Source organism: Phyllostomus discolor, chromosome 12 (genome assembly GCF_004126475.2).
Source record: "Phyllostomus discolor isolate MPI-MPIP mPhyDis1 chromosome 12, mPhyDis1.pri.v3, whole genome shotgun sequence".
NCBI classification, from domain to species: domain Eukaryota; kingdom Metazoa; phylum Chordata; class Mammalia; order Chiroptera; family Phyllostomidae; genus Phyllostomus; species Phyllostomus discolor.
In genome coordinates this window covers 9788720-9803755 of record NC_040914.2, presented here as the reverse complement: position 1 = coordinate 9803755, position 15036 = coordinate 9788720, and the positions used below count along the sequence as shown (strand labels likewise).

Genomic DNA, 15036 nt, shown 5'->3' with positions numbered 1-15036 from the left:
CTGAACTTGTCCCCAAGGTGCCTTTTCTGTGACTGTGCACTAAGCTGAGAGCAGCCCCTCCTAGCCTCACATCTTCCCATAGTGTTATAAGAGAGCCACAGCAGCCCCGCCGAGTCTCTCTTCTGCTACTCTTTCTATCTACACTCATCCTTATTTCAATACCCCTAGACTAATAAACTTACATTCAAAATCACCTGGGCTTGTTGTGAAAAAGTTTTCCTGCACAAACTCAAGATCCCACACCCCGCACATTCACTTTATGTAAACTCATGCTGGGTTTGGCCCCATTCCTGGTGGCACTTGGAAATTTAGACAAAACACTATTGGAAAACAAAGGAAAAGGGTATGTGTGTGTACTTAGGATAAAAGTAAGTCATTTGTCTTAAGAAGTTGATAATTTTCAAATGAATAAAACAGACAGTAAAACCTAAGAAGATCACAGAAAGTTGTAGAAGTTTACTAGAATAAAAATACTGAGAAAGGAATTTTATGAAAATGCAAGAACCTGATTATGTGAATGTCCTTACACCCTATCTCAATAAAGACTCCTAACTATATTAGTACAAATGGAAGCTGAAATGTCTGTAAAACATGGCCCTCCATATCTGATCCTGAAGCAGAGTTAATGTATTTATGAAACTTACTGTCCTCGCTTGTGGAGCTCTTAGATGGTAATTGTACTTCACAGCATTGTGTTCCTACAGCCTGATGCCCAAATTAACCTTAAGTTTACAGCTTCCAAGTGTACACCTAGTAAAAATCAGATGAATAATAGTTAATAATAGGTGGGCCATAGTAAAATCAAAACGCATCTCATGGTGAGAACGTTTAAACTGAAAAGGAGTGTAGTGTACCCTCAAACTATAAGTAAATGTTACTCAAGATGCAAAACACACAGAAATGAGACAGCACAACTTAGATCATGAAAGCTTATAGGTTAGCAGTGATCCAGAGTGTTTTTCTAAGAAAGGCCAGTGGGATTGACTGCCTCCCATTTACCTGCTTTTCTTCTCTGAGAACATTTGGCTTTGACTTCCATCCAAGGTGAAGGTCTTACTGGATCTGCAAGGGTTTATGGTTAAGCAAGACGAACGCTGCCAGTAAGACTTCCTAAGAGTCCCTTCCAAGCACTTAAGACAATGTTATGTAACCAAAAGTTCAGTCACCAATGCATCCTTTTGATTCATTTATGACTAAAATGTGGAAGTGTGGACAAAGAGAAGCCACATAATAAAGCTGACAAGCTCAGGGGAGGCCTGTGTGGTGGGCCTCACAAACTCAGAGACCTGAAGTAACCAGAGAAGAGGGTCTGAAATGAAAACTTTTTCACTGAAAGTGAGTCATGGTGGGTAGTCATGTCCTAGGTCAGTATATTTTTATACAATTGTCAACGTTTACCTTACTGAAGCTGCTGATTGTCTTTTTGCCTCCACCATAACATAAGTGTCAGGGAAATTTCTTTTTTTTCCAGACCCCTCCCTGCACCAGACCAGAGACCACAAAACTCCTCATTGTTATTGTTATGATGTTGATTGTCAACTATTAAGTACTCTGTACCAGTGAATGTAAAAAAAGTATGTGTCTCTTTGTTCTTCCTTTTTCCCAATCTCAGAAATTTCTGTATTTTGCTTTCTCTTGGCTCCCTGATCCATTCCCAATGGATTTCCTGGAACCCCTCAGGCCTCTGGCTTTGACTGTACTGTATAAAATCATGTGCAAAACTGCCATCCTCCAGAGCATTTTCTCAAGCCATTGATATTTTGCTTCCTGGCAACTGTCGTCAGTTTTGACTCAAAGAGACTCATAAGAATTCTTTACATGTTGAAACGTTTCTTATGTTGATGGCTAAAATTCTAACCTTCTGGGCAAGACCTGCTGTTTCTGCCAACCTGCCCTCACTCTGCAACTACCCAGAGGCCTGCCAAGGACTGTCTGAACATGACAGAAACACTCATCGCCCTCAGCACAGAGAACATTCCAAAGGTTTACCTCCTTGTTTCTAAGAACCAGGAAAGGCCAAATGTCTTTGTATGATGTCACATGAGAAAACACAGCCTTCTTGGGGTGGGTCACTGGCCTGGAGGCACACAGCCAGCAAGTGAACTCAGACATGCCATGAATTGTCCATGAACACATGCATTCAATTTCCTTCTATGTTTCCTCTCATATCAAAGGGACTAAATGTTAAAAACTAACTTTTCCCAAATCCTCGTGGTTGAAAATGGAGGTATAAGTCAAATTCAGCCTCTAAGGTGCACTTGTGTTTAATTCAGAAACTGGAAGGGAGATGGAGACATTATTTCTGCTGCTGTGGTGACTGATGGGTGGGCAGCAGCAAACACAGCTTCATGTGATGAAGCAGCTGTTTCTATCCCTCTGGGTGGGGCTCCAGCCGTGCCACCTTGAGACCAGACTTCCAGGGATAACTCCCCCACTTTCATTTTTCTGGCTATTCATGTGTGTGCAAGCACCTAATTCACTCAGATTAAGGCTTTTGTCCATAAGAGTTCATAGCAGTGTTATGTGTAAGTGTCCCAAACTGGAAATAATACAAGTGTCCATAAAGGGTGAATGGATACACACACTTAATGCATCCCAGGAATCAGATAGGACTAAAGACTAAAAAGAAAGAACCATGCCAAAATAATTGTGTTGAGTTAAGTAACCATAGCCCATCTGCAATTACATACTGCATGATTCAAATTTTGAAAATTCTAGAAAATGAAAATGAACTTACAATGACAGAAAGCAACTGAAAATCTCCCCAACACATGGTGGGGGTGGAGAGGGGCAGAATGAAGAGATTACGAGAGGGCAGGAATAGGCTTTAAGAGTAAGAGACACTGTTCATTAAACTCATTGAGACCGCCTCTCTGGTGCATGCATTTGGAGAAACTCCACATTGTATACTTTCCATATATTAAGCATATTATATTCAACTATAAATATATTAAAATTACATATACACACATAAAATGGTGCTTAAAGTACAAGTTGAATAGAAAATATAAAACTCAAAAAAGTAACCTAATTCTAACATAACTTTACCTTGCTCATTTTTCTGCTTGTCCAACAGAAGGTGGAGAAAGTTCTTCACAGCCTGGAGCCTTTCCCGGGGGCTGCTGACCTCACCTCAGCAGCACCCACAGCCCAGCAGGGTCCACCCTCCCCAGTATCAATCCTTCTATAGTCCTTCTCCCTCTGCACACTCCCCACTGGGGAGTTCGTCTGCTCCTCCATCCAGTCGAGCATCTGCCCAACAAAGGTCAGTCCTCTGCAGGCAGCTTTTTCATATACCTTCTGTTCTTTGAGGGGAAAATGGCCACTAACTCTTTCTGTCTCAGCCGAGATGTTACCTTCTCAGAAGTACTCTCTGTGAACCCCAGACCAGCTGAGGTACATGGTGTGTATGCACCATAAGTTTGGGAGTTTTTTCATGGCCCTTCCTTGGTTTATAATTAATTAATTAAAGCTGTGTTTGTATGAGAGCCTACCCCACTTACAAGGTAAACTCAATGAGCACAGGGCTCACATGTGTCTTATTCCCTTTGGAGTTTCTGGGGCCCAGCCAAGAGCCTGACACATGACAGGTGCTCAGTAAACACTATTAAACCAATAAGGGAAACTGCACAATGGGAGCTTGGCAACCTGTGTGACACTTACAGTCAAATTATGTTCTTACACACACTAACGCATTGGTGTCAGCATGAGAGGAGGCACCACATGCTTGAGAACACCCCAGGGTCAGGTATTTACTTCCTCTACAGTCAGGAGGTAAGAAAAACCTCCTAACTATGAAAGGTTGGTCCACCCTTTATTCCCAGAAAATCATAGCCCTCCACAGGCCCACCTTGTGGGTTTTGTCTCATCATCCAGGGCCTGTGTTTTTCCTGTTCTCACAGATACTTGACCTCACAGAAACTCTGGATCCCTGGTACTGCCCACGGAGGAAGAGCACACCCTGTCCTTGAAGGAATCAGGAAATGATTTTCCATGCCCAGAATCACTGGTCTGTGAGACAGCTGCCTGTTGCTTCTGAAGATGTCTCGCCAATTCCTAATGTCCTAAGGAATAAGAGAAACATTTTGTACAGGATAAGATGGGAGAATCTAGAATGTGTGGTTACTTCCCACTCAGAGGGGCCGAAGGTTTCATAAGAACCTCTCCTCCCCTAATGGAGGAACCCACAGGGCCCCTGGTTGACTCATCACACCAAGCTGCTTCAGCTCCTGGGCCCTGAGAGGAGGCCAAGATGAGATGAAAGGGACAAAGACGACTTAGTTGCAATGCCACAAATGATGATGGAGACACAGCACATTTTGAGGATCAAACTTCCAGGCCAGCACCCTTTCCCAAAAGCCTCAGGAGAATATTCCCCAGGCCCTTCCTATGAATGGTTGAAAGCAGAGAGCTCTGAGGTAGCACATACCTTTGGTCAGACACTTCTTCTCTCACTGAATCCATAGTACTGTAGACAATAACTAACCTCTCACTGGGTTCGCCCTGCACTGGTCAGCATCCTGTGCAGCACCTGACATTGGTGGCAGGTCTACTCCTGAGCTCCAGGGGACAACATTGAAACACATGAAAACACAGGAAACTCAGACATGAACCTGGCTTAGGGTCAGAAGATGGAGTCTGATTTTCATCCCCTGCTTCAACAGGCCTTTCTTGGGCCCTCCCTCCTGACTGCTCTGTCCCACATGCTACTTCTAGAGACTGTTACCAAAAAGGGGCTGTGCAGCAACCCTGACAAGCTCAGGGGCCACATGGCAGGGCTGGCAAGCTCAGGGACCAAATGTAAGCTAACACAATATTCTCATCAGAAATTTCTGACTGGGCCGGTGATGGCAGGTCATCGTGTCCCAGGACTATAAACTTCATTAACGAAGGTAAGTCTTTACCTTAAGTGACTCTGATCCCTGTTTTTATGCCTCCTGGAGAGCACAATTCAGACACATCAGCATGATTTTTTTGTGTGCTAGACCACCAGTCAAAGGCACAGACTCTGGGACCAGTGTATGACACCCCACAACAATTCTTGTTACCTGGTCATCTGCATACCTTCTCTATGTCCAGTAAATATTAATTATTCTATACTCACCAATGTAAACAATGATGTTTCTCCATTTTAGACATTTATCTAATTACAGATTTCATTGCTATGCTTTCCCTCACCTCCTGAAGGATTCCATCTACCATTTTTCATCTCCTGTGACTATAATGTATAAATTAGATGTAAAACTGTCATTCTTCACAGGATTCAAGATCTGCTCTCAGGCATATGCAGTCAGTTTGGCTCAGAGAAACCCATTAAATTGCCCCAAAGCTTTGAACATTACTTATTATGACAGGGCCTGGAGGACCTTCACTCTCAGGGGTTCTGTGCTGCTCTCTACTCCATGCCTGGCATCATCCATGGGCAAGTCTGGTGGCCACAGAAAACCCTCCCAGGCAGCAATCAGATGTTGTCCCAACACTCAAGGAGCCCAGGGACAGGCCCCACAAACGGACATGGAAAGGAATGGTCTACCTGAACCCGTGCCTCCATCACCAGGAAGCCCACAGGCAACTGACCTTTCACCACATTCCCCTCTTCCTTGGACACGCAGGACACATCCCACTTCACATCCAACACTGCAGCTCCAATTCTGAGTTCTGGTTTTGGTTCTTTGTCCCTAGAAGCAAAAGCCATTCTGATGACAATATGACACAGAAGAAGGGTCCCCTCTGCAGTTATCACCCAGCTTGACCCCTTCTCACACCCAGAGTCATCTCTGTGACCTGCCTGCTGGGAGGAAATAAAACCTTCTCAGAGAATCTGAGAACACAAAGCAGACAGGATTCCCAGCTGGGTTTCTGTGTCACAAACACAAACGACCCCCATTTGGGGACACATGGGGCTCTCTGTGTGGTGCTGACAGACACAAGACAAACACACAGCAGAGACCAATGCTGGCCTGAGTGAGTCATTCCTTCAGGGACACATGTGCCTCCATCAGCCTTGCTATTGCAAGTGTATTTTACAGGCCAGGAGTATTACCTTCTCCCGAACGCTTGTCCAATTTAGAGTCACTGGTCCACTAGACCCCTGCTGAGTCAGAATCTGCAGTTAACAGAGTCTGCACATTTTTCCTATGCACAGAGAGCAGAAGAAATGGTTCTACCTTCACATCAAGAGATCTAATTTTGAATGGGCATCCACATTAGCTGGACAGGTGCTGAAGCAGGCATGTGAAGGTGGCACCTGAGCATCACAAAGTTTACAAAGTTTCACAGGTGATTCAGTGCATAGCAGTGATGACATCATCACAACAAGTTCCTTTCCTGAGGTACCTCAAAAATTTCTGCTCTGAGGAACAAAGGCCAATGTGAAGCAGCGAGGCTGTGGGGGAACCTACTGGCTGTGGGGGAACCTACTGGGCACCTGACAGGGAGCTGTGGGGAATGCCTCAAAGCCAGCCATCCCAGGCCTCTGCTTTTCTAACACACCCTGTGAGTGTGTGCTAGTGTGTATGTGTGTGTGGTGTCCAGAGGACTCAGCAATACACAGAGAACCAAAACACAAAAGGACAGTAAACTGTTAAGGAGACACAGGGTGGCAAAAATGAGGGCAGGGAGTGGGAGGGTCTGGGGACAGACCCCGCCCCCCAGCCCACATGACCAAACTAGGCATCTTGCGCCAGAATAAAGCTCAGTGCACAGGTAGGACACACAGCACATCCTACCACTCCAGACAGTGGTGACTATGAGCCTTACAGAACCTTAGACTGGTCTCAAATAGGCAGCCACAGAGCAAACAGCAGACACCATGGGATCCCCATCAGTTTCTACCCACAGAGGACTTGTCCCCTGGCAAGGGCTCCTGCTGGTTGGTAAGTAGGAGACAATTCTTTGGGGTAGTAGACTAAGGATGTGACACAGAGATTGGCTAGAATCTGCTAAAGACACCGCTTCTCTGAATAAGAGGGAAGGCTTCTGTTTGGACCTGAAGGTAAAAAGCAATGGAGCAAAGTAGGATGGGGAAGGGGACTTTGCCGGAGGAAAATCTCATAATGTGGAAGCGGTGAGAGGCAGGAAAATCTTAACTACTGTTCCTTTCCTACGATATTCATCATTAAGCACTGAATTAGAAAATACTGATAACAATAATAACAATTTATTACAGGACTCCATAGTAAAACAACCAGGGATGCTAGACTTCTCTTTACCACCCACCTCAGATACATTCTAATACACTCCACGAGGTACAGGGCCCTAGGAAAACATTGATTTACCCACAGTGTCTGTAGTTTGTTTCAGACACTGGAGGTACGAGATCAGACAAGACCCTGTTCATATGGAACTCATGCACTATGCAAGAGAGAGAAAAGCAAAAATCTAGATGGGGTACTCACAAATGCCATGAAAAAACAGAGCAGAGGCAGGTCAGAAAGGGAAGACAGAGAATAGCCTTAAAAGGTGTCCCTAAGAGACACTCCTGTGTGTCTGCGTGGGTCTGAGGGCAGTGAGGAGATGAGCCAGATGAACACCTAGAGAGGAATATTGAAACAGAAATTATAACAAGTTCAGAGGTGCTGAAGTAGTGGTTCCATGCCACTGACCTTGACCATGGAAGATATATCCTCACATGCAGACCAAGGCTGAGAGGTGAAGACACTTTTCAAGCCTTATATGTATATCAAATATTAATTCATTTATTTTTCCTTCATAGTCTCAATATTAAACTACTGGTGCACATCCACTGCTGCCCAATTCGCTGTTGTGCCAACCAATGCTGCTGAAGGGACAACTGTGAGCCTACGTCTCCACAATACGCCTCCTAATGTTACAAGCTTTGTATGGTACAGGGGAGAAGGGGCAAACCCCTATAACAAAATTTCAACTTTTGATGTAAACCAAAAAACACATGTGAGCGGGCCTGCAAACAGTGGACGAGAGGAAATAATCTATGATGGCTCGTTGATGTTCACAAATGTCACCCTGAATGACACAGGAAACTACACTGTAGAGGTCTTCCCAGGAGGCTCAGTGAGAGAAGTAAGGTTTGGACAGCTTCATGTATACGGTGAGTGATTGCTCTCTGACCTCTGGCTGTTGAGTGGGATGAATTCTACTCACACACAGGACTGATAATGCAGGACGCTGCCTCCATCCCCCTCTGCATCACATCCCAAGTTGGGTTTTGGCATTTAATACAGGATACACAGAGTGGAGACAAACTTCCTAAGATCTCAGTTCCCTTCCCTAAAACTAGCCCCACAGACAATCACTGCAGACAGAAGAACCAGTCTGATGGGACATATTCAGCACAGGGAGAGCAGTCTCTGTCCAGAACCCTGAGCTCCTTCCCTGACCTTGACATGGCAAACAACCCTGCAGGGCTCTGTCAAAGCCCAGTCTGAGGAACCCCTAGAAATTCTCATGGAACTCCCCTCCAAAGCCCCTCTCCAGGACCTTATTCATGGACGTTGACTCCAGGGACCTTGGGGAGCCTGCATCAGGTTGGGTTTGACCTCCCAGGAAAGGCTAAATGGGTAATGGTTTAATGGGTGCCCAAGTCACAGGCTCTTGATGTGGTCAACATCAAGGGTTCAGGTCCAAGAGCTACACCTTGGCAGAAATGGAGTTCAGTTTATCACCCGAGCCTCTGTGTGGAGAGCAAGTTGGACAATGCCTTTTAATATTAATTAGCTGAGTGTCCTGAGGAACTTAGCAAAGTTCAGGAAAAAGTCAACATCTTCATAAAAAAACTGAGAAAAGAAGATGCTCCTGGCAGCTTCTCATTCATCAGGGGTCAGCCCAGGGGATTCTCTCTTGAATCCATCAGTAACAGATGCCTCTGATTTGAGCTGCTCGTCTATTCCAAGATTTAGGTCAGACACTGTCAATACTTTAGTGAATACACTGACAACCTGGCAGCCAAATTTTTATCCCCCTTCACTGAGAGTAAACTGAGAGTCAGGGAGTTACGGTCACTAAAGCAGAGTCAGAGACACTACGAGCATCTGATCAGAGTCACTCGAAGTCTGTCTGTGCCCAGAGCCTTGTCTTCTCCTCCACCCCCAGGCCTTAGGGGGTGTCTGTGGATTCCTAAACCAACCATTGGTTCAAATCCTTTTCAGTTAGGCACCCTCAGCTCAGAGGAATACATCCTGGTCTGAAGAGCGAAAGAAAAAGAGAAATAATCTGTTTTCATTCTAGAAACTAATTACTTGCAATAACAATCCTAGCCACTGCAAAGAACATGATCCCTCAGGTGGCTGATCCACACCTCCCTGCCCTGGACTTGATAATATTACTTGTTTCCAGTTGTGTTGGTGTCAATTCCACTATATACAAAGGAGAGGACTTTGCTCCCCCCGTACTCTACCCCTGGAACCAGCTCAGAGCCCACCTTGTAATAAATACTCAGTTGCCCCTGATTGATTAGGAAGAAATAAATGGTGATTAAATGAATGAATGAGTTAACTAATTAATGATCCAAAATCTCTTCAGAGCCTGGAACCTGGATGCAGATCCTTGGATTTCTGGCCATAGGGCCCAAGCTCTCTGTCCCTACCAGGACTAAGACCCTTGTCTCACACCCTTTTCTGCTCTCCAATGAAATAGTCTTTCTTGTAATTGGTCTTAGGCATTGGGGTACAATAATAATCACAATTTTCACATGAGGAAGAATCAAGGTTTTCCAAATTTCTATCTCATAGCTACCTAACCCAAATGGCCCACAATGGTGGCATTTACATAGCTGACTGTGGACTGTGGGTGACTGAGATCTCTGAGGAAGCCATGTTGGTCCATGTCTCAAGCCCACTCTAAATGAGTCACTTTCTCTGTTTCTCCACAGAGCTTGTGAGAATGCCCACCTTCCTATTCAGCAACATCACAAGCATAGACAATAAGGATGTTGCAGTCTTGATTTGCCACACAAATGCAGTGTCCATCCAGTGGTTGTTCGATGGCATGGATCTGCAGCTCTCAGAGACAAGGAAGCTGTCTGAGGACAACAGAAGCCTCACCATAGACCCCATCCAGAGGGAGGATGTTGGTTTATACCAGTGTAGAGCCTCCAACCCCATCAGTTATGCTGAAAGCTGGGACCTTGAGCTGCAAGTGCAATATGACTGACCCTCAACCCCTCTTCTTTGTTATTAAACCCTAAATAAAGTATTTTGCATTATTATAATAGACTTGTTCAGAAGGTGAATATTTCTTAAAAGATTTGCACTGAGTCAATAAGTGCATAACAATGTGAGATGACATTGTCATTATTGCTGACCTAAGGTCACACCCCACCTCAGTTTCATCTCATTTGTGCCATGTCCACATCAGAAGGAATACCAAGTCCCTCAAACAAGGTACAGTGGTTGTGTGATGACCAAAGGGAGCAGGTGGTGAGCTTGCAGGAAGCCAAGCTGTTTCCCTCCTCCAGGGAGCCATGTAGAGGGCATGTGGATACTGTGTGGATAATGGAAATGAAAAGAGGACACCCAAGAGTGTGGCAACAGTGACTTCTTTCTCCCTGTTTTACTTTCAAAGTTCCTAAAGTTTTCCTGAGTATTCTTTCATTCATGGCAATAGACTTACTTGCCTAAGTTCAGTACAACTCTGTCCTCCTTGATAATAGAATATAATTGGAAATATGTATAATGCACTAAAACTTTGGATCATATTTTCTAGTTCAGACTGATGCCCAGAGGATTAAAAATGAATTTAATGTTACATAGAATTGAGTTTGATCTGATGTGTCTTTTGGCATCTCTCGGAAAAGAGGGCATCCCTCAAAGCTAGAGAGATGGCATTTGAAATGTGACGGGCAGATTTCTAGTCCTCCACAAGTTGTTCATACATACTTCTTAAGTGTCCATAATGTCACAGGTGGGCACAGGTTACCAGGTTCTTAGTGATCGGGACAAAGAATTGAACTGAACACCCAGAATTTATAGCAGAGAACATGGGAGCAGGCCAACTCCAAGCAGAGATTGACCCCATGGGCTGGAGGGACTTTATTCTTATAGGGCGGATCCTACCTGTCTGGTTTTGGTGGGCTTTACTGCACAAGTACAAATAGTTGTATTACTTTAAAGCTACTGCGCATGTGGTCTCCCATGATCCTCCCCGATTGGCCACCAGGGAAGAGGGTCCCATAGTCCTACCGAATTGACCCCGTTTCTCCTGGGGTCACCCTGTACTAGGTTCACCTTTCCCTTTGCCAGAGAATTATAGCTCTCCATGTTAGAGATTGGTGAAAAGGAAAGGAACTATTTATTCAAGTTATACAGACTTAACAGTAATGACTTAACGTCTTCATCAAAATCCCAAAGTCCCTTAAGACACCCACAAACACACACAGTCCTTCCTTCCCCCCTTTGCCCAGTCTGGGGTACCGTATCTCAGGGAAAGAAATAGAAGTCAGTGGTTCAGGCAGCTCCCAGTTCTTCCCAGTAATCCATGCTTGGCTGGTAGGCCTCCCTGGGTTCCCTGCACCATCAGCCATGTTGCTGGGATCTCCAACTAAAGCCACATGGTGGTTCTCTGCTGAAGCTGCGTGATGATTCTGTGCTAAAGCTGCATGGTAATTCTTCTCAAGGCTGTGGGCAGGGGGAGGGGGTCCCCCTGTGCCAAAAGTGCATGGTCCTCCTTAGATGGCTGCAGCTGCGTGCTTCTCTTAAATGACTGCCAAGTCTGGGTTTAAATATCCTTCCAGCTTTACTGGGCTCCATCATTAGTCTGCGCAGGGGTGGCCCCATGTCATGCAGCCAATCTCCAAGCTCTCACAGGCTCTGTAACTAGGGAAAGTTGCCTCCCAGTTACAACCTGGGGGGAAGTTCCTTCCATCCCCCTGGCTCAGAGCAAGGCCAAAGCTATTTAACATATCTATACAACAAGTTAAAAGTTATAGATATGGTAAATGACCATGCCAGAGATTAGCTGCAAAGGTTAGTTGCTATGCAAAACAGCTCTGAATGGCCCTGCTCCACGAGTCCCTTCCCCCAACTCACACCTGGTGAGGGTGAGGACATCCTATATATCTTTCTAATATTTCCTGGACACCTTGAGTTCTGAACCCCATTACATGTCCTTCTTTTGGGGACCCTCTGGCTGCACCCTCCTGCAATAAGAAAACCTGCATCAGAGGATACTAGGTGAATATCAGCTCCTCTGCACAAAGGTAACTAACCAGGACAAATGAACTGACACTGGCCACGTTATAGGATCAAAAATACTCTTCTTTTTTCTTTTATTGGACATAGCATTTGGTCAATGGGATGGTGATGGTAGTGAGAAATGTAATATCTCTATGGAAAACTGCTGAAGCACAGCCTTCTGGGAGATGAGAGGCAGGCCCTGTTCAGGTGGGGCTGAACAGTAAAAGATGGAGAAATTTCTTCACAAGAGCAATGAGGGAAGCTGAGACGATACACTTCTACAAGGCTAGACAATTTGAGCAACTTACACACAGCTAATGAATCACAAGGTTTTAACTTTTCTAATCAAAGACTTAGGAGCAAAGGGTTTACACAACCTGGACTGTGCTTCAACATATAATCCCAGTCCTATTTTTTAAATGATATTCTAGAAAAATAAAACAACCCACAAAAAAACCCCTGACCCCTTGGTACACACATTTTGATGAATCAGCTTATTGAAACACACACCTCAAAAAGCTAATGAACATTTTGTTAAAATTCTCCTTTGAGATCCTTTATTAAATTTCCACCAGATAAAGACAGAAAAAAAAAACATCAAAGCAAAGGATTCAGTTGGGTTTTCCCTGGAGCATGTCCATGCCTTCTATTTCTGCTTCTTTTTCTCTTAGACTCTCAAGGACCCCATGAAAGTTGCAGCCAGAACAGCATTGGGCAGCAGCAGCATGTCCCCGGCTCAGCCTCTAAACCTGTCTCCAAGACAGCCTCTCCTCTCACTTTGCAGGGAGCTCACAGTAGCTGCCCTGGTGTCCTGTTGCTGTGACTGTCCCTGCTCCATGAGCCAGAGCAGCCTCACTAAACTCACTTCTTTCTTGTAACAGGTCTAGAAACTCAAAGTAGTTTCCCCTAGGCTCCCACTTGTTGCTCCTTCTACCTTAAGCCCTTCCTTCCTTTCACTGCCTCCAGCTTAAATAAACATACTCTCAAATACACTTGGTCTCTTCTGAAATTCTTCCTGCCCAGCTCAAAAACCCACACACTGCAGACTGGCCCAGGAAGTCCCATTCAGAGCCCAGTTTCCCTGGTGGCCACACAGAATCTCTCAGCTATTTTGTACCTCTTTATAAATGACTGGAAATTTGCATCTCTTTGTAAACTGCAGGCATTAATGGAGATGCAAATTGAGACTTGGTTGAAAGTAATTTAGCTGAGTTTTTCTCCACAGTGCAGAAAGCAGTTTTGTTATGAGCTGGAAGACTTCATGTTCCCTCACAGTCACTAACCATTAGACAGGGTTCTTCCTGCACACAGGCCTTTGATTGTTATTCATAAAAAGTATTTCTCTAGCAGTGTGATTGTACTTTGTAATTTAAGACTCTTTCTCTATTCTTTTGGGATATATTTTTTTCTTCAAATATTCTTGCCAGTGTTTTTGTTACAGGGTGCAGCCAAGAGGGGGGACCCCAAATGGGCTTTTGAAATGGGATCCAGAAATTAAGGTGTCTAGGAGATTTTAAGATGTCTCCACCCCCCCCTCAGGGTGTGGGTTGGGGGAAGGGACAAATGGAGCAGGGCCATTGAGAGCTGTTTTGCATAGCAACAGCCTTGCAGCTAAGCTCTGGCATGGTCATTTAATATATCTATAGCCTTTGGCTGGTCACTTAGATATGTTAAATAGCTGTGGCCATGCTCTGAGCCAGGGGAATGGACGTAACTTCCCCACCAAGACGGAACTGCGGGGGCAGGTCCCCTGAGTTATAGCGCCTGCATGGGAGCTTGGAGATGATTGGCTCCATGAGATGGGGTGACACCTGCCCAGACCCATGATGGCGACCAGAAAAGCTGGAGAAGACAGCAGATTGAGGGCAAGTGTGCCCAAGTGTGGGAGGAGTCGGAAATGGGGCTGCAGAGGAAGATTGGCCGCGGGGATTTAAAAACCCAGACTCGGCGGCCGTTGAGGAAGGAGAGAACCATGTGGCTTTAGCAGAGTGGAAGGACCTCAGCCATCGAGGAGAGAACCATGTGGCTGTGGAGGTGCAGAGAGGATCACGGCCATTGGAGAGAGAGCCACACAGCTTTAGCAGAGTGAAGACTCCCACATCCCTGAGAGGGAGAACCACACAGCCTGGACAGAGTGGGAACCCCCACAGCTTTAGAAGGGGAGCCACCACCTTACTTTAGCAAACATCCCGGCGACTCAGCTGAGGGTGCCGGGAACCCAGGGAGCTCTCCCAGTCGAGATGGAGTTCTAACTGGGAAGAACCAGAGGACTGACTGAGCCATGGACTTCTATTTCCTTTCCTGAGATACGGTACTCTGGACTGGGCAAAGGGGGAAGGAAGGAAGGACTGTTTCTGTTTGTGGGTGTTTGAAGGGACTTTGGGATTTTGGTGAAGACATTAGGTCACTACTTTAAGTTTGTATAGCATTAAATAAACATTTCCTTTCCTTTTCAAAAATCTCTGGCATTGAGAGATGTCTTTCCTAAGGCGGCAGACATAACGGACCCGGGGCCTTCTTTCAATAATAGTATATCGTCCCAGGCCCCCCCTGGTTGTGTGTTCTGTAACATTTGACTCAGAGAGTATCTATCTCAAGGGCGTGGGACCATTTCTTTAAAATTTATTCCTCCTGGTACCCCTGTGTACAGGTCTCTGAAAAACAAGTATGAGACAAAGTTAGTTAGAGGCCTTTACAATGAACATATAAAACAACTTGCAGTCAGGGTTTCATGGGAAGTTCTACTTTTCTTTTGTGTAAAGCCAGTTAGCAAAGGCAGATGCATGTGAGTCCTTCTGCCATTCTTAAAATCTCCCCAGCTTTTTGTTTCTGGTGTGTTGAGGTCAGTCTCACTGCCCTACTGCATGGTCTTGAATAAAGACCTTCT

General features: G+C 45.2%; 1 protein-coding gene across 1 annotated transcript; it reads left to right on the top strand.

Moving 5' to 3' along the window:
• The first annotated feature begins 6716 nt into the window (after positions 1-6716).
• LOC114510561 (carcinoembryonic antigen-related cell adhesion molecule 21-like) lies at positions 6717-10186 on the top strand. Its single transcript, XM_028529099.2, has 3 exons — positions 6717-6875; positions 7715-8068; positions 9848-10186. The coding sequence occupies exons 1-3, from the start codon at positions 6812-6814 to the stop codon at positions 10126-10128; spliced, it is 699 nt and encodes a 232-aa protein (XP_028384900.1). The 5' UTR covers positions 6717-6811; the 3' UTR covers positions 10129-10186.
• The last annotated feature ends 4850 nt before the right edge of the window (positions 10187-15036 follow it).